General features: G+C 59.5%; 2 protein-coding genes across 4 annotated transcripts; one reads left to right on the top strand and one right to left on the bottom strand.

Annotated features, from left to right (window-relative positions):
* The first annotated feature begins 350 nt into the window (after window positions 1-350).
* Window positions 351-14,622, top strand: PDCD1 (programmed cell death 1). Of its 3 annotated transcripts, none has more exons than XM_039861509.1 (5): window positions 351-472; window positions 10,961-11,320; window positions 11,591-11,749; window positions 12,956-12,990; window positions 13,412-14,622. In XM_039861509.1, exons 1-5 carry the CDS (start codon window positions 397-399, stop codon window positions 13,652-13,654), a joined length of 873 nt encoding a protein of 290 aa, XP_039717443.1. In that variant the 5' UTR covers window positions 351-396; the 3' UTR covers window positions 13,655-14,622. The 3 variants fall into 3 exon arrangements, with proteins under 3 accessions (XP_039717443.1, XP_039717435.1, XP_039717425.1); XM_039861501.1 differs by having other exon boundaries at window positions 354-472; window positions 13,409-14,622; XM_039861491.1 differs by having other exon boundaries at window positions 356-472; window positions 13,406-14,622.
* Window positions 14,623-24,075: 9,453 nt separating this feature from the next.
* Window positions 24,076-26,463, bottom strand: NEU4 (neuraminidase 4). The gene is made up of 3 exons (XM_039859944.1): window positions 26,263-26,463; window positions 25,916-26,171; window positions 24,076-25,051 (listed from the first exon to the last, which is right to left on the bottom strand). The coding sequence occupies exons 1-3, from the start codon at window positions 26,461-26,463 to the stop codon at window positions 24,084-24,086; spliced, it is 1,425 nt and encodes a 474-aa protein (XP_039715878.1). The 3' UTR covers window positions 24,076-24,083.

Below are 26,463 nucleotides of genomic sequence, written 5' to 3'. Positions count from 1 at the left end.
GATTTCCGCATCATGTGCCTCACGCATCAGGCTGTCCGCGCACTTTCGTCACTCATCTCATCGCTCTCATCACTCACTCATATCACTCTCATTCACCTCCACTCACTCGCCTCTCATCTCACCCTCATGCCCCTCTGCCTGGGTCTCTCTCTCGGCTTTTTCCTCTCCCTCCTCCTCTGTGTGTCTGTGACTCTGTCCCTGTCTGTCCTTCCCTCTCCCTCCCCTCCCCATCTCTCTCTGTCCCCCCCACTCCCTGCCTACGTGGGAGGGGGAGGAAGAAGGGGCGGGGCTTGGGGCGTGTCCCTTTGACACCCGGTTCAGTTTCCTTTTGCGCACACACCTCTGCTGGAGCAGAGAGAGGCAGGAGGTCGGCAGCCGCTGGCGATCGATCGGGGCATGGGGGCCCCGCGGGTGCCCTGGCCACTCCTCTGGGCCGTGCTGCAGCTGGGCTGGCGGCCAGGATGGCTCTTAGGTACGCGGGTCGGGGTTCGGTGACGCGAGGGGGGTGGTGGCACGGGGTCAGGGCTGGGAACGACCTCCCACCCTTGGTCCTTCGCGGGTGGGGAGGGGGCTGTGGAAGGGCCAGGCCCCTGAGACCCAGCGCTGCCCCTGGCAGAGAGCCGTGTGGCCTGGGTAAGGGAAGTGCTCTCTCTGGACTTGGCGGGTGGTGTGACCAGTGAGCAGGCAGCACTGTCCCAGCCAGTCCTCCGTGCGCAGTGCCCCTCTCTGGAGGGTGACAGGCATGGGCTGGCCAAGGCTGCCCCAGCTGTGTCTTACTGGCTGGGACTGGCCTCTCAGGGGGCTGACTGGCTCCCGGGGTGACAGGCTGGATGGCCTGAGACTTATCCTAATTTGATGAAAAGCGTAACCATGCGCGTGAAGGCGGTTCGCCCACTCACCCCTTCAGGGGCCTGGGGTGCATGTGCCCAGGGTCTCTGGGTAAGACTCTCAGGTCCACCGTGCCTGGCCTAGCTCACAGCGGCCGTGGCGGGTTCTGGTGAGGGCGTCGAGACCCTGTGCAGGCTGCCCGTGTCTGGCAGGCCCGTGTCGAAGTGTGACGGTCATCAGCACTACACAGAGGAGGCTGGGGACGGCATGCCTGTGCCTCCCTGGGACGGCGGGGTGGGGTGGTAATGGCCCCTGGCAGGACCAAGGTGAGGTGGGGTGCCCTGACGCCCCACTGGGACCATTGGTCTTGGAATCCTGTGCCCACGGACCCTCGGTCGTCTCTGCCGGGGCCTGCATGGTGACGTTGGGGGCACTAGGCAGCCCGGCTTTCCTCCTCGGCACGGCTCACTCTCCAGGAAGACTTCAGGGTCCATGGAGGAAACCCAATGCTGGGGTCAGTGGTCCAAGGGCCTGTGGCCAGTGGAGGGCCTTGCGGGGGCAGAGGGTGCACGTCGCCCCGGGAGGAAGGCCAAGATGTAAAAGAGACCGTGACCCCCCCACGCCCCGCTCTCTGCCAGGCCCCTCCCCAGAGCACGGGAGGCCAATGTGAGGTTCTGCGGCCAGACTCCAAGTTCAACTGTGGACGAGATTTCAAGCCCAGGGTGCCTCAGTTTCCCCACCTGTGCCACTGGTGCCAGTGGTGGCCCCGCGCGGCTGACGTTGCATATGGGGTGGTCCTGCTCCTTCCCCCAGCCGCGGCCTCTGGGCTGCAGGGGCTTTTTATGCCGTGACATGTCTTTTTTCCTCCTTAATTTATTCGCCGTATCTATTATTTCGGTCATTCCCATGGAAACCCCCCTCCTTATGTACCTGGTTTTTTGCATTTTATGAACTATCCCAAACCCAGAGGTTTGCCCACGCCCCAACCCCTAGGGGCTTCGGGGGCTTCGGGGCGAGAGCCTGGAGTGCGGACGGCAGCACCCCCCCACCCCGCCGCCCCCGGGAGCTTCGTCACCGGACCTCTCTGAGCTGGGGTTCTCCACCGCAAGCGGGGACAACAATGCCGCCCTCCAGGGTTGTTTGCAAAACTGTCCAGCACAGCCCAGGACACATTTGTTTAAAGTCAGGTCGTTTCATTTATTTTTTTCAACTTACAATTTCAAAAACTATCATACAGAAAAGTTACAGAAACATGGCAGTGAACACCCTTTACCCAGAGTCACCGGTGACGATACTGCCGCGCCTGCTGTGTCGGTGGCCGTAACAGATGCCTCAGGCCAGGCGGCCTGTAAGACAGAAGCTGATTGTCTCACAGTCTGGAGGCTGGAAGCCTGAGATCGAGCTGTCAGCCAGGCTGGTTCGTCCAGAGGCCGAGACAGAAAACGGGCTCTAGGCCTTCCCAGGCCTCTCCAGCTTCCGGTGGTGGCCGTCAACCCTTGGCCACCCTTGGCTGGCAGGCACATCACCCATCCCTGCCTCTGCCTTCGCCTGGCCTCTCCTGTGTGTGTCTGTTCCAATGCTCCTCTTCTTGTGATGGGGACAGCGTGCGCCACGACCTGAGCTCACTTAGAACGACCACATAAGGCTGCCCGCCAAGGTGCGGGGCGGGACTTGTCATGGGAACGGGGGCCCCGGCGCTCCCCGTCTGCGCACGGGACCCAGGTTTGGCCCAAGCCGTGGACAGTTACTTGCAGACAGCTCTCCTCGTGCTGCTGACGTGCCCCACCCCGGGACGGTAGCTCCCATGCAGCCCCGGGGTCCAGATGCCCCCGTGTCCCAGCCCAGCCCTCCGCTGGTTTCTCGTTCCCTGACGCTCCATCGAGGACTGCCCGCCGCGTTTGGATGCCCCTGTCCTCAGCTTCCTCTGACCTGGAGCAGGATCCGCCTCTGTCTTTGTTGGCCCTGGAGTTTCTCAGTTTTATTTTAGATATGAAAAGCTTTAGAAATAGGAATATTCTTTACTGGGGTATAATTTACATGACGTTATATCAGCTGTGACGATTCGATACTTGTACGTATTGGGAAACAGTCGCCACCAGTCTAGTTAGCAGCCAGAACCACACACAGTTACAGAATTTTTTTTTCTTGCAGTGAAAACTTTCGAAATCCACTCTCCTAGCTACTTTCCAATACTCAATACGGCCGTGCCGCGGTATCTGTGGTTTTTGGCCCAGTCCCTTATACGAAATGGCGCATCATTCCATGCGTGTGCTCAGTCTGTGGCTAATTCCACTGTACGTGTCCCCATTTATCTAACTTTCTGAAAATAGCAAAAATAGAGACAGGAAGCAGATGGATGTTGCAGGGGTTGGCGGTGGGGGAGGGTTGTCTGCAGGGCAGCAGGAAGGACCTCTGTGGCGGGATTTGTTGAAACCTGAGAGTTATGCCCCAAATGAAAGAATCCTACTCCATGCAGGGGAAACGTAGACATACCACGACGTGGGGGGCTCTCGAGCTGGAGTACAGACTCACAGACGCTGTTAAACTAACCTGTGAAAAACAGCACCCTAACACGGGCAGCGAGGGAGGGCTGGCCTGAGGGGCGTGGCGGAGCCATATTCTGCCCGAGTGCCAGCAAAGCCAAAAACAGTCACCACACAGATGTGCTGTCTTCCAGCTGGTGACTGTGTTCTCACGGGGGACGAGACAGCGATCCTAAACCTGCATGTGTGCTAAGACGGGACAGAAGCGAGCCGGTCTCTCCGAGACAGCAGCCCTGTGGTACTGGACTGGAACTGTGAGCTCATGGCTCTACACTTAGCACATGGGTCGCTCTTAGCACACGCCCCCCAACAATGGAAACGAATGTGAACGTGTGCATGCACGGCACTAATCTGTCACATACATGCACACGTAGGTATGTGAACACGCTATTTTTTTTAATTCAAATTCACACACCTCCTTTGAGACCAGCTGGAGGCCGCCTGCCCCACGCGACCTTCCCGTGTCCCTGTGTGGGTTCCCACCCCGCTTTGCCACTGTCTCGCCGCACTGACCGGGCCGCCCTGTCCTGTGCGCACCGTAGCTTTCGTTCCAGACAGCGCACTCTCGAAGGCCTTGTCTGGCTCTTCCCTTTCTTCATGCTCCCCGTAATCTCTCGCGTCGTGCCGGCCCTCGGCGACGGATTCCGTGCCAGAGGCGCGATCGGACGGGGACGCTGTGTGCCCTGCAGGTACTCGGGTCTCTTCCCAGAGGCCCCAGGACCTGCCCTGTGGACTTCGGTCCTTCTACCCTCCTCAAATCACGCAGCCCCTGGGACTGAGGAAACCGAGTTCGGACGAAGCCCCAGGGTGTGTCCAGCCCCGCCCCCCGGAAATTTGGGCATCTCCTGGAGCCCCACTGCCATCGCCCCCCGTTCCTCAGGGATCACACGCCAGCTCTTCCAAATCCACCCCAGAGACCCCTCTCCTCTGCTTCATGGCACAGCTGGACCACCGCCACCGCTCCACAAACTTCTGAGAGCTTCGAAGTCGATGGTTCTCTATTTCATCTCAACCCATTCTTCACCAGGCAGAGTGATCTTTTAGTGTAAACCCGACCGTGCGTCTGTATGAATCATCTAGACCTCCGTAGCAGCTTCCCATCATACTCAGATAACCCCGGGCTTATCTCGCCCAGCTGCCCTCCTGGCTGCGGGCCAGGCTCGGCCCCTCCTTTCCTTAGAGCTCTTGCTAGAGCACCGTCTGCAAGGGGCACATCTGTCCTTCCGTCCCATTTATCCTGGAATTGAATCGCCGTAAATATTTCAACTGCTGAATTTCTATATAGATGTCATTCAAGTTCAGTAATGGTTTGTTGACCATGGGATGACCCGTGGGTTACTGAGAGCCCCCGTGTCTCTCCGTGTGTGATGGATCCCATCTGCCCCTCAAGGTCTCTGCTTCAATGCCACTTCCTCAGAGTGAGCCCTCGACCCCGCCGCCTAACCAGGTCCATGCCCCTGATCGTATCTCCTGTCACTGCATCCTACTGGTTTCATTCCACACACACGCACACGCACACACACATACACACGCACACACGCGCACATGCGCACGCACGCACGCACGCGCACACGCACGCACACTCACACTCTGCTTACTTTCCTCCCTGCTTCTCATAGATTCCAGGTGGCAGGGACTGTGACCATGTTTTCACTAATGAAAACCAATTGCAAACTCAAAAACGTCAAATTTGGTTGAGTCTGGTGAATTTCTCAGCGCCCTCAGTGTGCTCACAGGAAGTGAAGTTCCAAGAGGGCAGTGGAGTGAGCCCCCAGCTCACGTCCAGGCTGCGTCCCTTCGAACCCATTATAGGGGACCCTCGTCTATGGCAGTCCCTGGAGATTCATGTGCTGACGCGACTTGTACCAGGTTATAAGCCGAAGTGACATTGATGGTTAAACTTGACCTGCTATCATTACTTCGTGGGTGGAAAAGGCAAGGAATTGGTATTATGCCAAAGATTTGGTGGGGTGGGGTGTGAGACACCCACAGGCCATTTTTCCAGCGGCTTCTTTCCTAGCTCTTCTTATTCTGGGGCTGAAACACTGAAAATTGAATCTCCCAGATTTCACAGCCAGATACCTTCGGGACCAGGCCTTCCAAAAAGAGGCACTGGCAGAACGTGGGAAAGCTGGAGGAAAAGAGAAAGTTTACTTTTGAACAGTTTGAGTGTTTCTGACGGCAGCGGCGTGGCCGCGACCAGCCTGGCGTCCGCGGGAGCCTCTGGGGCCTGGCGGCGGCGCCCCTCACTGCGCTCGCCCCAACGTCGGGCCTTCCGGCGGCACTGACACCGGCCCCCGTGCACAGCCGCTCTGTCTGGACCCCTGCGGTGGCCTCCGCTGCCTGACCGGACACTGGCTGACACGGGGTCAGGGTGGGGAAGGCAGTTCTGTCTCCCAGCCAGACGCACGAAGGCGGAGACCTCTCTGTGTGATGTTGGCGTCAAGAAGAAAACGATGAGAGAAACTCGCAGAGCAGAATGGAGTCATGTGTCAGGGACAAAACCGTGAGCGAAACCAGCGTCCGGCATGAGCCCCGATCCATCACGGTGACTCTGCAAGTCTCCCCACCGTCAGGGCCTGGCCGTCCTCGAGGCAGGCCCGCGGACACCGAGCGAGCCGACCCAGCCCGTGCCCTGTGTGCGCTTTGCCAGCGCAGCTGCAGACAGGCTCGTCCCCACTCTTGGCTGGACTGTCCCCCAGAACCCCATGTGAGTAGAGGATCTGGAGCTGCCACTACTCGGCAGCTACTTATCCACCCTTGTCCCAGAGGCACCGGGCCGGGGAGCAAGCTCACACGGTCACGCGTACAAATAACGGTAGCGCTGAGTGACGCAAGTGCCACCACAGAGGCCCGAACTGAGGCCTACGGTGAGCACCGGGGGCGGAGGCGGCTCTGTGGGGAGCGGCCCACAGGGCTCACGGGGCCGCATGCGAGGAGCTGGGATCACACTGTCACCCCCAGGGCACTTAGAAGCCACACGAGGCTTTTAAACTAAAAAGGGATAAGAAAGTGTTTTAAAACTTGACATATATAAATATCGGAAATATTTGTTGAGGGTTGATGTTATCTGAAGAGGAAAATATTAAGCACTTCACACTATTTTTACATATCTGTCACCCCATCAGTGGGACACCCAAGACATGATAAGCAAAAAGGACGATCTCAGGAAACTGTCGTAAGAACGACACAGCCAGGTCGACGGGGACGCTGCCGAGAAGAAAAACCACGGGAAGGACTGAGGAGGCAGCGCCAGGAGGGCTTGGACATCTCTTCGAACTCTCTAGACTGGAGTAATATTTTTAAGTTCCAGATATTACTGACTTGGAAGAACACTGGGAAATAATAATAGCTTATGGATATAAAGAAGCAGGAAATGTGATTCGACATTGCATGAGAAGCAAGTTATAGAAATACATTCAGAACTCATTTAATTCCTGCCCATGATCGGTGACAAAAGAGCGGTGGCTTAGAGATCTGGGAATGTGACTGCCTGGGAAACTAGGTAGAATTTTCAAAGACAAATGATAAAAATGCCGGTAAGCTCAGCACGACTCTGAGCCGCATGCATGTAAAGGAGGACTCAGTCCAGCGGAGGGTTTAAGCCTCCCAAACAGCCCTGGGATAAACTGCACCTGATATCGCATTTGCCTTTGATTGGCATGATTTCGAAAAGATGGAGAAGAATCGAATGGAAAACTAAGAAAAGCAGCTTGGTATTGAGGAAACTGATTTATGAAAAATATTACAGAAACAAAATACATGTAACTTTGCCAAGAGATCTCTACGGGGTGATGACAGCCTAGGAGTATTTGGAAGGGAAAAACACCCGGTGGGGGCAGGGGTCCTTGGGCATGTTACGAAAAGCTGTAATTCTAGTTTATGGAGTGAAATTAGAAACAAGACTCAAAGTGTTCAAAGCCGCCTTCCTCGGGGTGGAGACCTGTCTTTGGAAACATGAGTGTGACCTTGGGACTTCTGAGTGCTTTCATCTGTGGTTTTACTTTTATGTTTAAAACTATAACCATCATAATGAACAGACAGGCATCTCTTCTTGAGTGTAAGTACAAGGAGCACTTGACGATTTGGTGTGCTTGGCACAGGGTCCCAGGGCTCGCTCACTGCTGGGTGGCAGAACACGAGGCACACCCGCCTCAGGCGAAGGGCAACGTCCCGCGGGACCACGGCCCCCGGTGAGCAAGCCTCACTCGCGGGGGGCTCGCCTGAACGTCCAGGAGCGCGGTGCGTCACGGGCTGGGCTAACGGCACAAATGTGCCCGATTCAGGTGAGAACGGACGCCGGCCCCTCTGCCTCGAACAGAATCGAGACTGGACTTGCACTTGACACGTCATCGCCATTTCCCGAGTTTTCGTCCCCACGGCCAAACCGAGGACCAGGCCACAAGCAGTTTCCTGCGCCCCCACACTGCATGCGGTATCCCCCACACTCAACCACCGGGAACCGCGTTCGTCTGAGAAACGAGATCAACCGTGCTGCCCCAGGAAAGCAAACCACGAGGGTGACCAGGGACCCCAGGCGGGGCGCCCGCAGTTCACCTGGCGCCAGGCCCTGGGTTCTCGGATACTTGCCCCTGCGGTGCACACCGGCAGCGGCTGGGCGCCCGAGAAGCACGGATTTGCTGGTGGCCTGGCACTCAGGGTTCGCTGAGCTCCGCGTAGCAGGAGGACGGGGTCAGCTGCGGCCTGGCCCGTGGCCACCCTGGGCACAAACGCCCCACCAAGGGGATCCGCCGAGCAGGAAGCACTGTGATGATGCCCAGGTTTAGTCCAGCCGAGCCCAGGGCAGCCACGGCTCCAGGAGCATCATCGATCCCCTGGCCACTTGGGGCCCTGCTGTTCCTGTCCAGTCCCGTTAGGGTGTCGCCACATCTCAACAGTCCCCTGATACTTTGCCTTTCACATTCTCTTCTCCTCACCGTCTCCAGCCACCACCTGGAGCAGTCCACGTTCCTACCAACTCACGCTTAATACACAATCACATTCTCCTCACAGGGCAAAAAAGAAACGCGTCACAGGTGGGCAAACCACTGATGGGACGGGGTGTCCTGGCAGCACACACGCCCAGGAAAGGGACAGCCACGACCCAACTCCAGGCGCGGGGCAGCGCCCAGCGGTGCAGGTCTCCTGATGTTTAAGGAGAGGTCAGGAGTCCAGACGCTTACGCAAAGTCTTGCAGATTTTAGGCGCGTTCACTAAGTCTGGGCTGTTCGGTTCTGTTTTAGGGTCTACATATAAGTATTTGTCTTTCTCTGACTTATTTCACTTAGCGTAATGGCCTCAAGTTCTATCCAGATTGTCAAAAATGGCAAAATCTTCATTCTTTTTCATGGTTAATATTCCACTGTATATACATACCATCTCTTCGTTATCCAATCATCTATTGATGTATTGATGGACACCCAGGTTGCTTCCGTATCTTGGCTGTGGTAAATAGTGCTCCAGTGAACACAGGTGTACATATATCTTTTCAAATTAGTGTTTTTGTTTTCTTCAGATAAATATCCAGAAGTGCAATTGCTGGGTCATATAGTTCTATTTTTAATTTTGGGGGGAACTGCTATACCATTTTCCATAGTGATTGCACTAATTTACAATCCCACCAACAGCGAACGAGGGGTCCCTTTTCTCCACTTGCTGTTTGTTGATTTATTGCTGATGGCCGTTCTGACAGGTATGAGGTAACATCTCACTGTGGCTTTGATTTGCATTTCCTTGATCATTAGGGATGTTGAGCATCTTCTCACATGGCTGTCGGCTGTGTGTCCTCTTGGAGAAATATCTGTTTAGGTCCTATGCCCATTTTGTAATCAAATTGTTTTGCTATTGAGCTGTCTCAGTTGCTTGTATATCTTGGATACTAACCCCTTATCGGATTTATGATTTGCAAAGTCTTCTATTCTTTTCATTTTGTTCACGGTTCCCTTTGCTGTGCAGAAGATTTTCAGTTTGATGCAGGCCCACTGGTTGCTTTTTGCTTTGTTGCCAGCCATGGCATTCTTAAAGGGTCCAGGCTAGGTGTGTAGGCACCTGCCACCCAGGTGTGTCCGATGTTTGTTTGTGGCAGATCACAGATGCGTTGATCTTTCTTGGGTACCCGTCAGGGACCCCACAACAGGGACATTCCCTCTCGGCCCTTTTCCTTTTGTGATGAGTGAGAGACCTGTGGGGGCAGCTAGACAGGGACCCAGCAGCCCAAGGTCCCACCTGGTCAAGTTCAGAAGCCATGAAAGGCACCGGGAAGAGCCAACGAAGAGACAGTGACTCAAATGGTCACAAATTAAGGTCTGGGGGAGCAGATGAGAACCCCAACTGAAGAGAAGCAGGGCCACCCCTCCACACACAAGGACAGGGTCTCCGGACCTGTCAGCAAAAGTGCGCGCACGGAGGGAGGCCTGCTGGAGGGGCCTCCACGCACGGCGTCGGCCCTAAGGCGAGTTTCCTGAATCTCCCTGGCCACGGGAGGAGGGCTGCTCAGGGCCGTGGCAGGGTGGACCAGGTGGTGGCATGAGCTTGGCGAGGGCGGGGAGTGGCCGGGGTGGTGCGTGCAGACTGGGTGCTCCTGGAGGTGTTCGTGAGGTGCGGCTCTCGGCGGTGGGTGCTTTCCAGCCTGGAGCGTCTGCAACGGCTCATCGCAACTTGCGTCCACCTCGGACTGTCACTCACATGACACGTTCTTTAAGGAGACCTGGGTGCTTCCGTAATGAATGTTCGAACGAGCTGTGCATCAGCACCGTCAGGGCAGCCTGGTGTGGCTTGCTGGCGGGGTGTGGTTTGGGCACACGGTGACAATTAGGACACACTACAGCCCTCCTGGTATATGTGTCACCCTCAGGAAAGTGGGGGAGTGGCAGACACCGGGTATCCACAGGGCTGGGGGTCTTGCTTAGAGCAGAGGGCCTGGCTTACACGGGCGGCCCCGCTCCAGGCCCAGCCCCCTCCGGGCCTCCCTGATGCCTGGTCGTGCCCCCCCGTGAGCCACACAGAGCCCTTGCACAGAGCCATACTCCGCAGGGCCCGGGGAACCCAGCCTGGGGCCTCCTGGCCCCGGCCCACGCGGTTCCCACCCTCACGTCCAGCAGGCACTCGAGGGGATCCACAGGATCAGCACATAGAGCTGCATGACCGGCCATGTGCCAGCACTGGCCGGGGGTGCCAGGGGAGGGAAATGGCCGCTGGGCCCTGGCCTCTCCAAGCCGAAGTGTCCTCAGTGCAAACAAGGGTGGGCACAGTGCAGACCCTGGGGCATAGAGCCGTGACCATGCAGTCAGCAAGGGGGGACAGTGAAGGCAGCAGAAAAGGGGTCCTGGCTCAGAGCCAGAAAGCGGCCAGGCCCAGGTCTCGACACAATCCAAGAAGGTCCCGCCTGGTGTCGCCGGCTGGAGTGAGCAGCCCATCCCTGGAGGAGTGAAGGAAAAGCTGCAGGGCCCGTGGCAGAGGCGTGGTCGAGGCGTTCCAGTGTAGGGGGGCCTTCCAGAACCTTCCTATGGCACAGCATGTGGGAGAGTGGAGGGTCTCGTCTCGGTGGGCTGCCCACACGCCCCTTCCTTACCGTCTGCGATTCTCCCAAGATGCCCCCGACAGGCCGTGGAGACCCCTCACCTTCAACCCGCCGCAGCTCTCGGTGGCCGAGGGAGAGACGGCCACCTTCACCTGCAGCTTCTCCAACACGTCTGAGCACTTCGTGCTCAACTGGTACCGCCTGAGCCCCCGGAACCAGACCGACAAGCTGGCCGCCTTCCCTGAGGACGGCAGCCAGCCCCGCAGCAACCGGCGCTTCCACGTCACGCGACTGCCCAACGGGCGAGACTTCCAGATGAGCGTCCTGGCGGCCCAGCGCAATGACAGCGGCACCTACCTCTGCGGGGCCATCTCCCTGCTTCCCAGGACGCAGATCAGCGAGAGCCCCCGAGCAGAGCTCATAGTGACAGGTGCGGGCCCCTGCGGGCTGGGCAGCGCAGGGCTGGGCGGCCTGTGGGGCGCAGTGCGCAGGGCTCTGGCCCAGGCCCAGGCCGCAGACCTCGGTGACTGGCAGCACCGCAGACCCACTTGTCCTCAGGGAGGGGCAGGTGGCAGACGCCGCCAGGGATGAGGCGAGACAGGTCAGTGCAGGTCTAGCCCTGAGGCCCCTCCGAACCTGGAGAGGGCAGGGCAGGACCCCGAGTCCCAGTCCCCGAGTCTCTGTCCTTTTTCGTCCCCAGAGAGAATCCCGAAGCAGCCCACTGAGGGCCCCAGCCCCCCACCCAGGCCCACGGGCCAGCTGCAGAGCCTGGTCATCAGCATCACGAGCATCCTGGTGGGAGTCCTGCTGCTGCTGCTGCTGACCTGGGTCCTGGCCGCCTTCCCCAGGGCCACGAGAGGTAACGCCCGGCCAGTCCCGCCAGTCTGGGCCAGGCAGAGCCGGAGGCGCCGCCTTCAGCCCTGCCCACGAGCCCCTCCCCACCTTCCTTCATCCTCTTCCTCCACTGCCCTCCACAGTGATGAGCCCCCAGGGAAGCGGGGACTGGCCCTGCCAGGATCTGGGGTCCTTCAGAGACACTGGCCTTGTCCCCTCCCCCTTGCCTGCTCCTAGGAGGGGGCTGCGAGGAGGGGCAGTGGGGAAAGCCATGCCAAGGTCACACAGAAACGTGAGGAGAGCCCCCCCCGAGGCTGAGCCACCTCTTCTGGCTGCATCAAGGCCTCCCCCAAACCTCAGGCTGCACCTCAGGCCACAAGACATTGTGAAAGTGCTTCTAACAGTGCTGGGCACCTGTGGTCACAGCCACAGCCCCAGGCGTGTGCTGCGACACCCACTCAGACAGTCTAGAGAAATTTTGTGGATGCCCCACCCCCACGCAAACAACTCCTCCCCCAACCAGGCAGGGGTGAGAGCTGATCTTCCTAGAGCCCCTGTCCAGGGCCAGGTCAGCCTTTCCTCAGGCTCCAGCACCAGCGGCTTCAGGTTACGCTCTTCCTGGACGGGCGCCTAGGGGGACACGAGGCCAGAGAGCAGGAGGCCTCACAGGAGCCTGGACAAGGCCCTGAGCAGGCTGGGGGAGCGGCCGGCTGACGCGCGGGGCCGGACCCCCCGTTCGTTTCTCTGGTTCCCTCCTTGGGATGTTGCAGAGAATGTGTGGTGTGCCCTGGGCGCTGGGCGCGGACAGAGACCCATGAGGCATTTCTGTGCCGTGTCAGTGGGACAGATGCTGCCCCAGCATCGCTAATTATGCACCTGCTGTATGCTTTGTGGCACCAGCCGGGGACCAAGGGTATGTTTGGTCCCTGCAGTGGGCACCAGGCTCGGTTGGGTTTGTGACCAGAGGCTGCAGAAGCACTAGGCCTGGAAGGCAGGCCTTCCTGCTTGTGGCCGTATGCCCAGACCAGACACCTCACATCTAGCCAGGACCTTGGAGAGGAGCAGGTGCTCAGGTTGTGACATAGGGATTGGGGACAGGTAGGGACAATGCTCAGCCACCCAGGATAGAAGGCATAGAGCCCTTCCCATGCCCAGAGGGATTGCACCCCCCGCCCCTGCGAAGCCTCGTGCTGGGCCTTCTGGGCTCCTGACACCCCTGCCTTCTCTGCAGGAGTCTGTGCCTGCCGGAGCGAGGACCCACCTCTGGTGAGTTTCCTTTTCCTTCTGGAAATCGGCTGGGGGCAGGCCGGGCTAGTGCACTCCAGGGGTGAGTAACCTCAGGAGCAGCCACACTTGTCCCCAACCATGTCGCCTAATTGGAGCGTGGGTACCCCGGCCCTGGGACCGGCCATGGGGCAGAGGCCCTGCTTGGTGGTAAACGTGCTTGTGTGCACACGTATATGCTTGTGTGTGCGTCTACGTGCGTGTCTGCGTGCTCGTCCGCGTGCGTCTGCATGTGTTTGCGTGCCTGTCTGTGTGCGTGTGTGTATGTGTGTGTGCGTGTGTGCGTGAACGTCTGCGTGCGCCCGTGTTACGCACCTGCACATGCCAGCTATGTGTGCGCCTGCGTGTGCGCCGGCCACTCGGAGAGCGCTGACCCCTCCTTCCCTCTGCCCCTAAGAAGCAGGGCCCCTCCCCGGGGCCTGTGTTCTCCGTGGTGGACTACGGGGAGCTGGACTTCCAGTGGCGAGAGAAGACCCCGGAGCCCTCGGGCCCCTGTGTCCCTGAGCTGCCACCACCGACGACGGAGTACGCCACCATCGTCTTTCCCAGCTTACCGGGTTCCCCCAGCCGCAGGGCCTCAGCTGACAGCCCACAAGGGCCCCGGCCTCTGAGGCCTGAGGATGGACATTGCTCTTGGCCCCTCTGACAGCTTCCTCCCCAGCCCACACCCCCTGCCCAGAGCAGAGCCGGTGCGGAGGGGCAGACCGTGGGGAGAGGAGCAGGGACTGCGTGGAGCCGAGCCCTGTCAGGGGGACACTCCTGCACCATGCCAGCCCCGCCTGGCTCCCTCGTTAGTGCTTGCGGGGACCTGGACGCAAGAGGGAACACTGTCCCCTCCGGGAGAGGAGAGGAGGCTGCCCGGATGCCAGGCCCAGACCTGGACGGGGCTGGCCGAAGTCTCCCTCCTGAACTGCTGCTCTGCCCTCACCCTGCCCTCCCCGGGGGTGGTGGGGGCGTTAGCGTCACCGAGACCCTGCTGCCCCCAGGGAGCCTGGTGCCTGGACGTGGGGGCGGGTCCTGCTGGAAGGCTCTGCCTTGGGGCGGCCGGTGAGGTGCTGCCACAGCAAGGAGAGCCAGCAAGTGCCCAGAGGGGGACGGGGGATGCACAGGGTAGGGAGCCCCAGGCCTGCGAAGAGCTCCTGGGGGGTGGGTAGGGCAGCACCCCCAGGTGCCTCCTCCTCGGCATCTGTTCATGGTGCTATTCAAAGGGGCCTCAGGGGGATCCTGCCTGGGGTGCTGGGTGGGTGGAAGTGTGCCCTTACCCGGCACCCCCTGGCCAGGCCTGTCACTCCTCACCAGCCTCACACCAGACATTGGCTGTCCAGGGCCGTGAGGCTGGTGGGCACCCGCCATGGGAACTCAAAAACGCACGTCCCTCATGGGCCCCACACACTTCGAGGCCCCTCCCTTTCCCACTATATTATATTAAATGATGGTGAAGCTCTAAGGAAGGCCCCAGTTCTCTCCTGCCCTGCAGTTGCTGGGGGTGGTAGGTGGAGGATTCTGCCCCCCTCCCTCGCTATCCTGGGAACACGGAGGCCTCTCTGTCGCCAAACTCACACCCTCTGACTTCAGGTGGCCTCTGGGCATCACCCCCTACAAGCCCTCCCGAACTTCACACCCCAGGGTCTCACTGCCCCAACCCCTCACCCTGGCAGAGGTGCCCCCTGTGTCTGCCCTGCTCCAGCTCCCATGAGCCCCCACTCACCGGGGTCCTTCTTGGACAGCATATGGGCCCAGGGCGGGCGCCAGGCCAGGTGGGTGTGCAGGCTGCAGTAGCTACTAGTGAGTGGGTGCCAGGGTACAGCACCTGTGGGAAATGCAGTCCCTCCCCATGCAAAGGGACACAATGTGGGGTCCCTGACTTCAATGACAGACACCCCCCAACCTCCCGCTTCTCGGTGAGCCTCGTCTAGGCCCCGCCTACTGCCCCACCCTCTGAGCTCATAGCCTGTTCACCCCCACACCTGGTTCTGTTCTGGAGCCACCGCCTCCAGGACCAGGCAAGGGTTCCAGACAAGGTCGTGCATCAGAGGGGACGCCGCTCGGGAGTCTGCAGGTGATGCGGTTTTGCCTGGAAAACCCAGTGGGTTTTGTGGGAAAACTAGTAAGCAACAAGAAATTCTAGGCAAGTGGCAGATACAAAGTCAGCATCCCGAAGTGAAGGGCTGTCATGGATTCAAACACTAACCAGTTAGCAGCAGTGGCAGAGAATGTTTCCTCTACGACGGAACAGGAAAGACCGAACGCTGAGGCGTAAGTTTAGTGAGACGCAGACCACGGGAGGGGAGCTCAGTGTGGGGCCGCCTGACGGGAACACACGCCCGGGCCGGGGCGACTCGACACCCTCGAGACGGCAGTCCTTCCTGAGTGCATTTATAAATTTAACAGCATCTCAGCAAAAACCCACTTATCTGAACTGTAAAGTTCACATGGAAAAATGAGCAGGGTCTAGCTAAGAACACCATGAAGAGAAAGTGAAAGACCAGCTTTATCAGATCGAAGCTCGGGCGGTTAGAGCAATGGGATGAGCTCATGGAAAGGGACGGGGAAGGGACAGACCCGACCGCAGGGCGGGTGGACTGTTTAACAAGTGGCGTGGGCCACGCAGCCGCTGGAGAGGCACTGTGGCGGCCTCCGCGTGCCGCGCACCCGCAGAAAGCCCACGCGCTGCCGGGAGCCCAGGATCCCATAAAAAGGCCCTCCAGGACACGAGGAAACGCAGAGACCCCTCCTCACACTGGCTCAGAACTGAGGTGCAGGAGAGACAAGCCCCTCAGCCGTGTCAGTCGGGGGAGCAGTCAGCACGGCAACAGCATCACACGCCGTGTGCAACTCCACACGGACCACAGCTCGAGGGACAGACATTCTAGAAGTGTAGAGAGAGCAGGTCAGAGGTGCAGTGGAAAAGTGAGCAGAGATGTGGCCAGACAGTTCACACGTGTGCACACACACACTCATGTGCACGTGTATTATCCACATATTCCTTAAGCAACGAAAAGATGTTCAATTTTACTCACAGTAAGAAAAATGTAGATTACAATGGCATCTGGCAAACCCTAACGGCACTGCTGGTGGACATGCCAAACTGGAGGACCGGGTGGCACCGAGCAGTTAGCGGAGCATCTGCCCTTTGACCCATGAACTCCACTTGAAATATCTCACAGGGGTGACCAGCAAAAATGTGAACCGCACTCAGGCTGGCTGTGCTGGGGCTGCAGTCACAGGAGCCGCAGGGGCCGGTCTCAGACACTGGGGGACGTCTGCTCCTCGGGCCGATGACCGTGGGCAGCTGTGTGGGGTGTATGCAGGAAGGACCAGACAACTCACTGCCCCCAAAGGCGAGGGACCAAGCTGGGGCCCTGTCACAGAATGAGGGAACAATTTGCGCATCAAAACTACCAAAATTTAAAAAAATCCAGTTGGTTATCACATTTAGAGTATGTTAAAAGAGTATGAGTTCATACTGATAAAAAAAAAAGTGCACGCAGCAGAGGGGAGGAAGCGGTGGCCTCTCAGCGAGCCCTGGCTGGTGTGCGGCCGCCGCTGGCGGCCTGGAGATAAGAAACGAGCGGACACAGTCAGCACTTTGCGCTCGCCTTCCCGTAAGGCGCCGCTGCACCTGCCTCCACTCACTTTTTCCGTCCCCTTCTCGGCCCCAGCTGCATGTGTCATGGCCCTGGCTGGGGCGGCTCCCCACCCCCGCCCACACCCGCTACCGCAGGTCTGTCCCTGTGTGTCTGCGCAACTCCCTGAGCGCGGCTCTGGAGGCCAGGTGTGGCTGGGGCGCAGGGCTCTCCCCCAGGCCTGGGCTCCCTGAGTGAGGCCTGAGACCCCGGCTGGTGGGCCAGGGTGGGAGGCGGAGTGGCTGTGCAGCAGCCAGGGTCCACCGGGCTCCGGTTCTGTGCCCCGGAGTCTCCCACCGCCCATGGGGCCGGTGTCTGTGGCTCCTGAGCCCACTGACACGCCGTGGGCCGGGGTGTGGGCGTCCCTTAAGCTCTCAGCTCTCGCATGGGGGGCACCCTGGGTTCATGGCTCGTCAGGGGCGCATCGAGAGCCTGGGAGGGTGGGTCCCCCCTTTGTCTAAACCCCTCGAGCACTCGGCCACTTCCCCACCCTTTGGACCCCTCGCAGGAGGGGACCCAGCCCTGCCCCAGGTCCCAGGACTCTGCTCTCATTGGTACTTCGGGCAAAATGGAGCCCACAGCAGGGGTGGGAGCTGCCCAGGCACTCGAGTGCCAGGCTAGGCACCCATTCATAGCTGTTTCGTGGTATGTTCTTATCTCAGTCTGAATTCCAGAACTAAATTATCGCATGGAATATCGACCATTGTATTATTACCTTTCAAAGGTTTGTACATCAATGGCAGCACCCACGGCGCCCTGGAGGGGTGAGGGTGGCGGCTGCGGTGTAGACACAGTGTCATTCAGCCTGGAAAAGGGAGGCCGTTCTGACACCTGCTGCCACATGAAGGAACCTCGAGAAGGTGTGATCAGTGAAATCAGCCAGACACAGAAGGACAAACACTGTGCGGCCCCCACAGGAGTCAGATTCACAGACAGAGCCGATGGTGGGAGCCCGGGGCTGGGGGGCAGGAGGCAGTGTTTGATGGGAGCAGTTTGGAAAGCTGAGTTCTGGCCTAGGAGGTCAGTTGCTGAGCTGCAGGGACTGGTCAGGACACCCGCCTGACCCCTACACCAGGTGCAGCAGCGGAATGGCTCCTGTGGGCTTGTGGTCCTGGCAGCCACCAACCCCACAGATGTACAGAAGGGGCCAGGCCGCGGAGAGGCCCCCGCGTCTGCAAGTGTCTTCTGGAGGAACCTGTGTGTGGAGATTGGTTTTAAAGAACTGGCTCCGTGACTGGCAAGTCGGTGGGCCAGGGCCCCAGGGACGAGCTGGTGTTGCAGCTGGAGCCCGAAACATTGGGAGGCAGACATCCCTGTTCTGCAGGACCCGAGTCTTTGCTCCTAACCTCAACTGATTGGGCGAGGCCCACCACATCATGGAGGCTCATGTTTTACTCAAAATCTGCTGACTTAAATGTTCATCTGATCTTTAAAGAAAACGTTACAGAAACTTGTAGACTGGCATTTGACCAAACATCTGAGCACTGTGACCTAGCCAAGCTGACGCACACGATGAACCACCACAGCATCTACAGGTCAAGGCAAGTGTGGGCGGGACCCAGAGCTGCCACACATTCAAATCCACAGGCTAATGAGGGCAGCTGGGCCTCCCCACAGCCAGGGCAGGGCCCTGCGCCCCACCCCTGCCCCGAGGCCAGGCCGTGCGGTCGGGGCCAGGGCCTGAAGGACGCGACATCTTGGTGTCTTCCTCGTTTGGGCGACTGCGGATAAAGCTGCCACAAACAGCCATGCGCAGGTCTCCGTGTGGACAGAGGTCTTCGCGCCCTTCAGGTGAACCCCGAGGAGTGCGATGCTGGATCGTACGGTGAATCTGTGTCGTTTTGTGGCAACCGCCCAACCGTCTTCCCCAGAGGCTGCACCGTGTGTGTCCTCCAGCCTGAGTGGGGCTTCCTGCTGCTCGGCGTCCTGGTCAGCACGGGGCCGCGTCAGGGTTGGGATTCCTGTCATTCCAGTAAGTGCTCAGTGGCGTCTCATGGTCGTTTTAGTCTGCGTTTCCCCGATGACATAGGATGCGAGCGTCTTTTCATATGCACTTGCAAAATGTACAAATAACTCTTAAAACTCATCAGTAGAAACAAGCAACCCATTTAAAAACTAGGCAAAGATCTGGACACCTCGCCAGAGAAGACACACAGATGGCACAGCCGCGCCGGTGGACGGTTCGGCCATTTCTTACAGAGTGAGACGATCAGAAACGATTTCTCCTAGGCTGTGGCTCGTCTTTCCATTCGCTTCATGTGTTGGTCGTGTCAGCTCTCAGCAGCAAATTTTCCTTCCTGGACCTGCTTTCGGTGTCATATTAGTGCACTTCAGGAACTTTACTTCTTATAAAGTGCCTAATTCCTGGGCTCTTTGATGGCTCCTGCTCCCTGTGGCCGGCAGCGGCTCCCGCGGCGTCACGGCCCTGCGTTCACAGGGACACGCGACGGATGCTCTTTCCTCCTTAATGCTCGACAGGACCCACTAGGAAAGACACGCACACCTGGAACTTCCCTAGCGTGCAGATTTTAAATCATGGATTCAATTTCTTTAATAGGACATTCCAGATTTTCTATTTTATCTTGCGTCAGTTCTAATAAGTCATATTTTCCCCCAAATTATCCATTTCATCTCAATTTTCAAGTTTACTGGCATAAAACAGCCCCTCGAGTCCCCCGATCATGCCCTTCTTGCCCTCGGCGCTGTTTGTTTGTTTCTTTCTTGCCTTCGCGATCGGCCTCGACAGGGGTTTATCAGCTTCATCCATCTCTCCACAGGCTGACGCTGGGCTTTGCTGCTTCCTCCGTGTGCCCCCGGCCCCCGCCTCTCTTTGTCCCAGGGTGCTGTGCCTTCGGCGCTTCACGGGAGCAGTGGCTCGGCCTCCCCTCCGACGCTGGCTCCCACATCATACTCTAGTTTTATGTGTAATTGCAAAATCTTTTCTCGTTTCTATGATGACTTCTTTGCACCACGAGTTATTTGGAGCTGTGTTTCTGAATTCTCAGACACATGAAGATGTCTAATTACCCTTCGTTTTTATTTCTAGCTCAATTTCGCTGTAATTTTCGATCCTCGAAGTCTCTGAGGACTGGGCTTTGAGACCCAACGCGTCCGTCTTCGTGTCTGAGTGTACTGGGCAGACTGTCCCTCCGGCCGCTGTTTCCTGCAGGGTCGACGTGGCCAGACCTGCTCTGTCCCTAGACGCCTGCTCGGTCAGTCGCCGAGAGACTCGTGTCTAAAACCTGCTGCTCTCTTGTGGGTCTGCTTTCCCCAACACGTCAGCCCACTTTCGTTTCCTATTTTGGAGTGTAATGTCAGGTACACACAAATCTAAAAGTGCTGGGATTCTCCACCGAATCAAACGTCGGTAATTTTGAAACGCGCTCCCTTATCTCTGGTCACGCCTTGGCCTCGCGGTCTCTGCCTGATGGAAACGCAGCTCACCAGCTGCTCATGGTCTACTCTTCCCCGCTAACCTTCGACCTTTCCGTTTCGCTTTATCTCGCCTCTGCCGGCGGGGTTCCGCTGGGTTTGGGGTAGGGTTTGTCATTGTCATTTTGCTTTCTGCCATGACCATGTTTGTCTCTTAAGTGGAATGTTAGCCAGTTTACATTAATGGGGTCTGATTCAATCGGCTGTCTTAATATTCGCTTTCTGTTTATCTTACCAGTTCTACGTATATTTTCTCTGATTCTTTGCCTTTTTGAACTGAGCACGTTCTGTTTCTCCATTTGTCATCTCTGCTAATTTGGTGACTCTACAATTTAGCTATTCTTTTAGCGTTTGCCCTCAAGATCACAGCAGGCATCCTCTGCCTACGTGAATGGGTGCGTCCACCTCTCCTCGGACAGCGCAAGGACCTCAGGACACTTCCGTCCCCCTTGCCATTCTGACTCTGCTCTTACGTCGATGCGTGGCTGACACCCCACGGACACCTGTTTACAGCCAGGACCCACCCGCACCTGCCAGCTGTCTGTTCTTGCTGTGCTTCTCCGTCTGATTCTCCACGCTCCACCGTCCTTCCCCTCAAAGGATGAGCTTCCACGTTCCGTCAGTGAGTCTGCTGGTGACAGAGTAAGTCGCTTTTGTTTACTGGAGAATGTCACTATATTTTTCCCTTCGTTCTTGAAAAATATTTTTGCTGGGCGCAGAATTCTAGGTTGGTGGCTATTTTCTCTCAGCTTTCCGAAGAGACCACCCCCAGTTTTCCAGTTTGGTAAGAAGTTTCCAGTTTCTGGTAAGAAGTCGGCTCCTGGCCCACGTGCCGCCCCTTCTGAGGTGACGTCTCCTGGGCTCGCCCTAGGGTGCCTCCCCCGCTTCGACCCCATCGGTTCTACTACAACGTGCTCAGCTGTGCTTTTCTTTTTTATTCTGCTTGCGGCCGTGGGTGGCCACAGGCATCTCTGTGCCAAACTGTCCAAACCCAGGTGTGGCCGCCACCCCTGCCAATACCCAGAAAGGGTGGAGGGCCAGCACGCCGTGCAAGCCTTCTCCCTGCGGAGGCATCACTGCCACCACCCACCAACCCAGATGAGGGGACAGGCTCTGAGCAGGTAGAAGCTGGGGCTGGAGCCAGGACTTCCGACTACATAGTTCATGTCATGCTGTGTCTTCACAGGTGTCACTTGAAAGTCCCTGTTTAGCTTGGGTACCCTGGAAGACCCCCGGGGAGCTGCCTCCTCCCCGCCCACAGGACCTGCCCGGTGTGGGCAGTGGTCCCCGCTCCCCCAGTCCCAAGCCATTCCTGACAGACGGCCGTCTGAAGATAGATGACGACAACCCCACCTCATTACAACTTTGTTCTTGGTGCCGTCCTGAGCGGCCCACGACCCAGAGCCGTTATTTTCCCTTTCTTCTCTGCTACAGTTGCCACCTGGTAAGGATCCCCTCCCAGGTCCCGTCGGCTGGAACCTCCCAGAACTCTGTTTTCTGGCGAGGAGGAAGGCGTTAACAGCCACAGCAGGCAGGGCCAGGGTCCCACTGCTCAGTCACGAAGCTTGCGCTCACCCTCTCCAACTACCGCGAGGACTGGAAGGAGGGTCAGCGAAAGCTCCCGGCCATCCAGGAAATGCATGATGGGCCACCGGCTACCCATCGAATTGGAAAAGAGGTAAGAAAAGGTAGAGAATACACAACACTGACTAGTGTGCCCCAAAAAGCCTTCTCATACGTGACCGATGGGCTTTTCCTTTGGGGAAAAGTCTCTCATCTATTATAATAAATGTTACAGAGGCCTTCACTCAGCGCCCACATTCGGGGATCTGTCCTGCAGAATCCAAGTCTGTTTGTCAGGACAGATGTTCAGGGGTGTGCGCTGCAGCCTTGTTCGCAGTGGCAATACTGATAATAATTCATAACGATAATAAACAGTGGACACAGGGTGACTATCCCTCACCAAGGACGTTGGCCAGGTCGCGGTGCCAGATCAAGTGTCGTTAAGTCAGGGAGGGAGTCGGAGCGAGGCTGTGCTCGGCCGGGCTTAGAAGGAGGCAGGCCCTGGACGGGGGTTTGCGGGTGGGAGGCCTCGGGGGCCTGAGGGTCGAGGGAACCAGCTGTGAGCCATGAGCCCTCAGCAGATGAAGGGGACCAGCCCCTTCAGCCTCGTCTGAGGGGGACATCCTGGCCGAGCACGAGGGTGTCACGTCCACGCTGCTCACAGGGCACCAGGAAAGGTGCATGCTGTCACCTCAGGGCCACGGGGAGAGGGCTGGTCTCACTAGTCAGGACAAGGACTGTAGTTTTTTAATCACAGAAGTGGAAAACACTTGGCATGGATGTGGAAACCGTCAGACAGATTGCAAGCTGCTTCCTGCCCCAAAATCGTGAGCCCATCGGCCAGTCTCAGCCTCCATTTCCACCTCTGGAAAATGGAAGCAGTACGCACCTCACGGGGCCCAACTCAGTGCCATGAGACACGGAGAGCGTGCGGCAGACGGGAGGCCTCTGTCCCTAGAACGTCCCCCGCGTGGCGGTGTGAGAACCAGCCCCTGCCTGGGGGTCCGTGTGGATGGACGGAGGACGGGCCCCAACGAAGGGAGCCGAAGGGCCACGCACACGGCGCCCTCCTCTCCAGAAGCCCGGCATCGAGGTGTCGCAGGGCTGCACCCCCTGAACCCTCCGGGGAGCGTCCTTCCTGCCTCCTCAGTTTGTTGGGGGGCAGGTGTCCCTGGCTTGTGGCAAAATCACTCTTGAGGTGTCTTCTCCCCGAATGTCCTTTCCTGTCCCTTGTTAGGACCTGCCCTCGCCTCATCTTAATCACAACTGCAAAGACCTTCTCCCCAAGTATGTCGCAATCTGAGGCTCGGAGTGGACATGAACTTGGGGGACGTTACTCACCCAGTCTAAAAGCGAACGACAGGACAGGAGCCGCACGCGCCTGAGCACCGCACCTGCCGAAAGCCCCCACCTCCGGCCCATCGTTGCTGGCTTCTCTGGTTTAGATTTTCAAACAGAACAGCCACACCAGCTGTTGCCCAGAGCCCCGGCCAGCCACTGTCCTCGCAGGGGGCGGGGCTGAGGGTGAAGCACGTAGGGTCACCAGTGCCAGGTCGCAGAGCAGGGACCTGGTGAAGAAATCACTCTCGGGAGCCACTGCAGGCAGCTGACTGAGGGCAGCAGACAAGGGGCGCTTGTGCTGAGACACAGCTGCATCCCCCGAGAAGAGACGGTGGGGACAGGCGCGCGAGGACCCGAGCCGGGGCTGCAGGAGCCACGTGCGCGCGGTGGCTTTGGTTTCTCTTTACGGTTTCCTACTTATCTCAAGCTTCCTACAATGCGCATGTTTTATTTCTATAACCAGAAATGAAGACTTTGAAAAGGAGAAGAAACAGACGTCTTGGTGGGGGGGCAGGGCCCGGGAGGTGACCCTTCGCGGTTCTCGCGCCTGCTCCCCTCGCCGGAAGCCGGGGGACAGGCAAGGCAGCCCTCTGCAGACCGCAGACACTCCTGGGACGCTGTGCGGAATCCCCCTTCCTGTTGGCATCCTGCCCCATCTCTGACAGCCGCTGGGAGGGAGTGGCCGGGTGGGCGGGCGGGCGGTCACGGTCAAGGTCATGGTCACAGTGAGCTAGCCCTGGTCAACCCCCAGGACTCTGACGGGGGCGGAGCTCGGGAGAAAATACCCTCCATCTCCTGTTCAGGCACCAGGGAGCAGAGTGAGGGCCTCGGTGCCAATGTAAAGTCATCCAGGGTCACACTCGCCCACGTCCACCTGCTGCCCTCCCCCTAGAGCCGCCCCCCGCCCCCCGAGGACCAGTCCACTTGTTTGACATTATTAAAACGTCTGTGGAACTGCGTGGCGCCCTGCACAGGACCCCCTGCAACTCTCCACGGAGAAGCCAAGGGACAAAGTGCCTCTGAGCCAGAGCCCCGGAGGCTGTCAGGCTCCAGGCCCGCCCACCCCACCGCCTGCTCCTCCCACCCCTCCTCCCGGCCTGGTCACAGGGCCCTTCAGGATGGCCGGCAGCGCTCCCCAGACTTGCCCCCGGGGCTGGGCTCGGGGCCAGGCCGCAGCTGCCGCAGGATCTCCTGCAGGGAGAACAGGCAGAAGGCAATCTCCTCGTAGGAGACCTTGGCCCCACTCTCGTACAGGCAGGCGAAGGTCAGGGCCCCCTGGGGAGTAGGCCCAATGGACGCCAGGTCAGAGTAGCCGCTGGGGCCCTCGTAAATCACCCAGGGCTCTGTCCAGCTGTTGGGGTCCAGGGGGGACCTGCTCAGGCGAACACCCATGTGGAGCCGAGCTCTGCGCCCCGTCGGGTGGGAGTACAGCAGCCACGTGGGGCTCTGCGATGAAGCGGCAGGGGGCCCGAGGAACGCCATGTTCCCACTGAGCCCAGGCCCTGGGCCAGGGTCCCCGGGGCTGCTGCCACATCCCTCTGTCTCACCTAGCACCCCACCCCCTTGGGTATCTCCAACGCCCTCCTCCGGGGGTTCCTGGACTCCAGGACAGAGGCTTGAAAAGATGGGGACCTTCCTGGAGCCCACTGACCACCCCTCATCTGGAAGCTGGCTGGTGGGTGGGGCCGGGAAGCCCACGATGCTGCCCTGGCAGCCCCGGGCAGTCTCAGCCAGGGCGGGCACCAGTTCCCCAGGGAGGAAGGAGGCACCCTCGTCTTCGCTGACCGCCTGCACGCGGCTCCCCAGCGGGCTCCGGGCATTGCAGTAGAGGACACTGCCAGCCTGCCCGCCGTCCACCGCAGCCAGCTGGCACTCGCCGGAGCGCAGGTTGGGCACGAGGCCTCCGTGGTGCCAGGTCTGGCCGTGGTCGTCGCTGTAGAAGGCAAAGGCGTGGGGACTGGTCCTGCAGACCTTGCCAAAGCACTCGCGCCGGTCCACACGGTAGGTGTAGGCCGGCACCAGCAGGCGGCCCGAGGGCAGCTGGATGCCGTGGCCCGGGCCCACGGCAAACGTGGCCCAGTCTGCGGACAGGAGGGGCTGCAGGTTACCCCGGGAGGGAAGAGCCACGGCTGTGGGGGATGGGCAGGACAGGGGGACCAGGCCCTGGGCTAGGGAACAGCTTGTGAGGAAGCCCCCTGCTGACCGCTCCACCCTCCACTTCTCTGGGCCACCTGGAGCCTCCCAGGCTGGACCAGCCTCCCAGGCCATTAAGAGCCGGGAGTCAGGCAGGCCACTTGCACGTAGCAGGTGGCCAATTTCTGAACCCAGGTGGGCAGCCACCAACAGTGCCTGGGCGCGCTGTCCTGACAGGGTAGCCCACGCGGTGTTACGAGCTTCAGGGTTGGGTCTGAGCAGCGCCCCCTGGTGCTGGGGTCAGTCCCCTGGAGTCAGGCCCACACCAGTAGAGCTCTGTCCAGATCTGAGCCTGCCACGCCCCAGTCTCCTCCTCCTGCCAGGGTGGGGTGGTCCCTGAGTGAGTGGGTGAGTGGGCAGGCCCTTGGGGCCGGGGCAGTGGAGAGGCAAAGCTCTGAGGCCCGGCTGACACGCTGCAACCCCGCCTTCCGCGGGTGAGAAGGGGTAGGCGGAAGTGGTTAAGGAGGTGAGACCTTGGGGTTTGGGGGCTCAGATTACAAGACAGTGAGGGAAGATGGACCAGCCTGTCCCTCCCACCAGCCCGGGCCTTACCCACACCCTCTGGCGCGGCTGACGGGTTCCGGGGATGCGTCAGCCTTGCAAAGGGAGTCGGTGCCCCTTCGAACGGGCCGGGGCGGGCAGCCCAGGGCCCTGGAGCCAGACCCTCCCAGACCGGCAGTGCCACCCCCACCCCACCCCGCGGGGAGCACCCCCCAGGTGAGGGCCCTCCCTCCCCACCGCGCCCCGCCTACCGCGCTCGGCGCCGCCCACCGCCTCGGCCGTGAGGTCCCGGGCGCTGCCCCAGCTGCGCCCCGCGTCCTGGCTGGTCACGCAGCAGAGGCGCGCGGCGTTCCTGCCCGCCGCCACCTGTGCCGCCTCGGGCGTGCGGCCGCGCACGGCCACGAAGAAGAGGAAGACGGTGCCGGTGCGCGCGTCGTGCACGGGGCAGGGGTTCATGGACCGGTGCTCCGCCAGGGCCGCCGTGCCCAGCACGCGCGCCGCATCCCACTGCCGGGAGCGCGTGGCCTCAGCTCCCCGCCCGCGCCGGGGCTCCCGGCGCCCCCCGCCCCACGCGCACCCCGCACGGCGGGTCACTCACCTGCACGGAGCCCCCCGCCAGCGTGCCGCGCCTCTGCACCAGGCGGTGGGCGTGCGCGTCGTCGGGGCTGAGCCGCTGCTCCGCGAAGGCCAGCAGGGTGGGCCCGGGTGGCGCCGGCAGCAGCGCGGGAACGCGGTAGGTCAGGCCGCCTCTCTCGCTCCGGAAGAGCACGGTCCGCGCAGGGACTCGAGGGGCGCCCAT

Source organism: Pteropus medius, unplaced genomic scaffold (assembly GCF_902729225.1).
Source record: "Pteropus medius unplaced genomic scaffold, Ma_sr-lr_union100, whole genome shotgun sequence".
NCBI classification, from domain to species: Eukaryota; Metazoa; Chordata; class Mammalia; order Chiroptera; family Pteropodidae; genus Pteropus; species Pteropus medius.
This window is presented reverse-complemented; position numbering and strand designations above follow the sequence as displayed.

Excerpts from the sequence above, each read along its gene's own strand:
- PDCD1 (XM_039861491.1), top strand. The coding sequence starts at position 397 with ATGGGGGCCCCGCGGGTGCCCTGGCCACTCCTCTGGGCCGTGCTGCAG. Across the intron at positions 473-10,960 it reads GCGGCCAGGATGGCTCTTAG|ATGCCCCCGACAGGCCGTGG; the intron begins GTACGCGGGTCG and ends GATTCTCCCAAG. Across the intron at positions 11,750-12,955 it reads CTTCCCCAGGGCCACGAGAG|GAGTCTGTGCCTGCCGGAGC; the intron begins GTAACGCCCGGC and ends CCTTCTCTGCAG.
- NEU4 (XM_039859944.1), bottom strand. The coding sequence starts at position 26,463 with ATGGGCGCCCCTCGAGTCCCTGCGCGGACCGTGCTCTTCCGGAGCGAG. Across the intron at positions 26,172-26,262 it reads TGGCGGGGGGCTCCGTGCAG|TGGGATGCGGCGCGCGTGCT; the intron begins GTGAGTGACCCG and ends CGCTCCCGGCAG. Across the intron at positions 25,052-25,915 it reads GGTGGGCGGCGCCGAGCGCG|ACTGGGCCACGTTTGCCGTG; the intron begins GTAGGCGGGGCG and ends TCCTGTCCGCAG.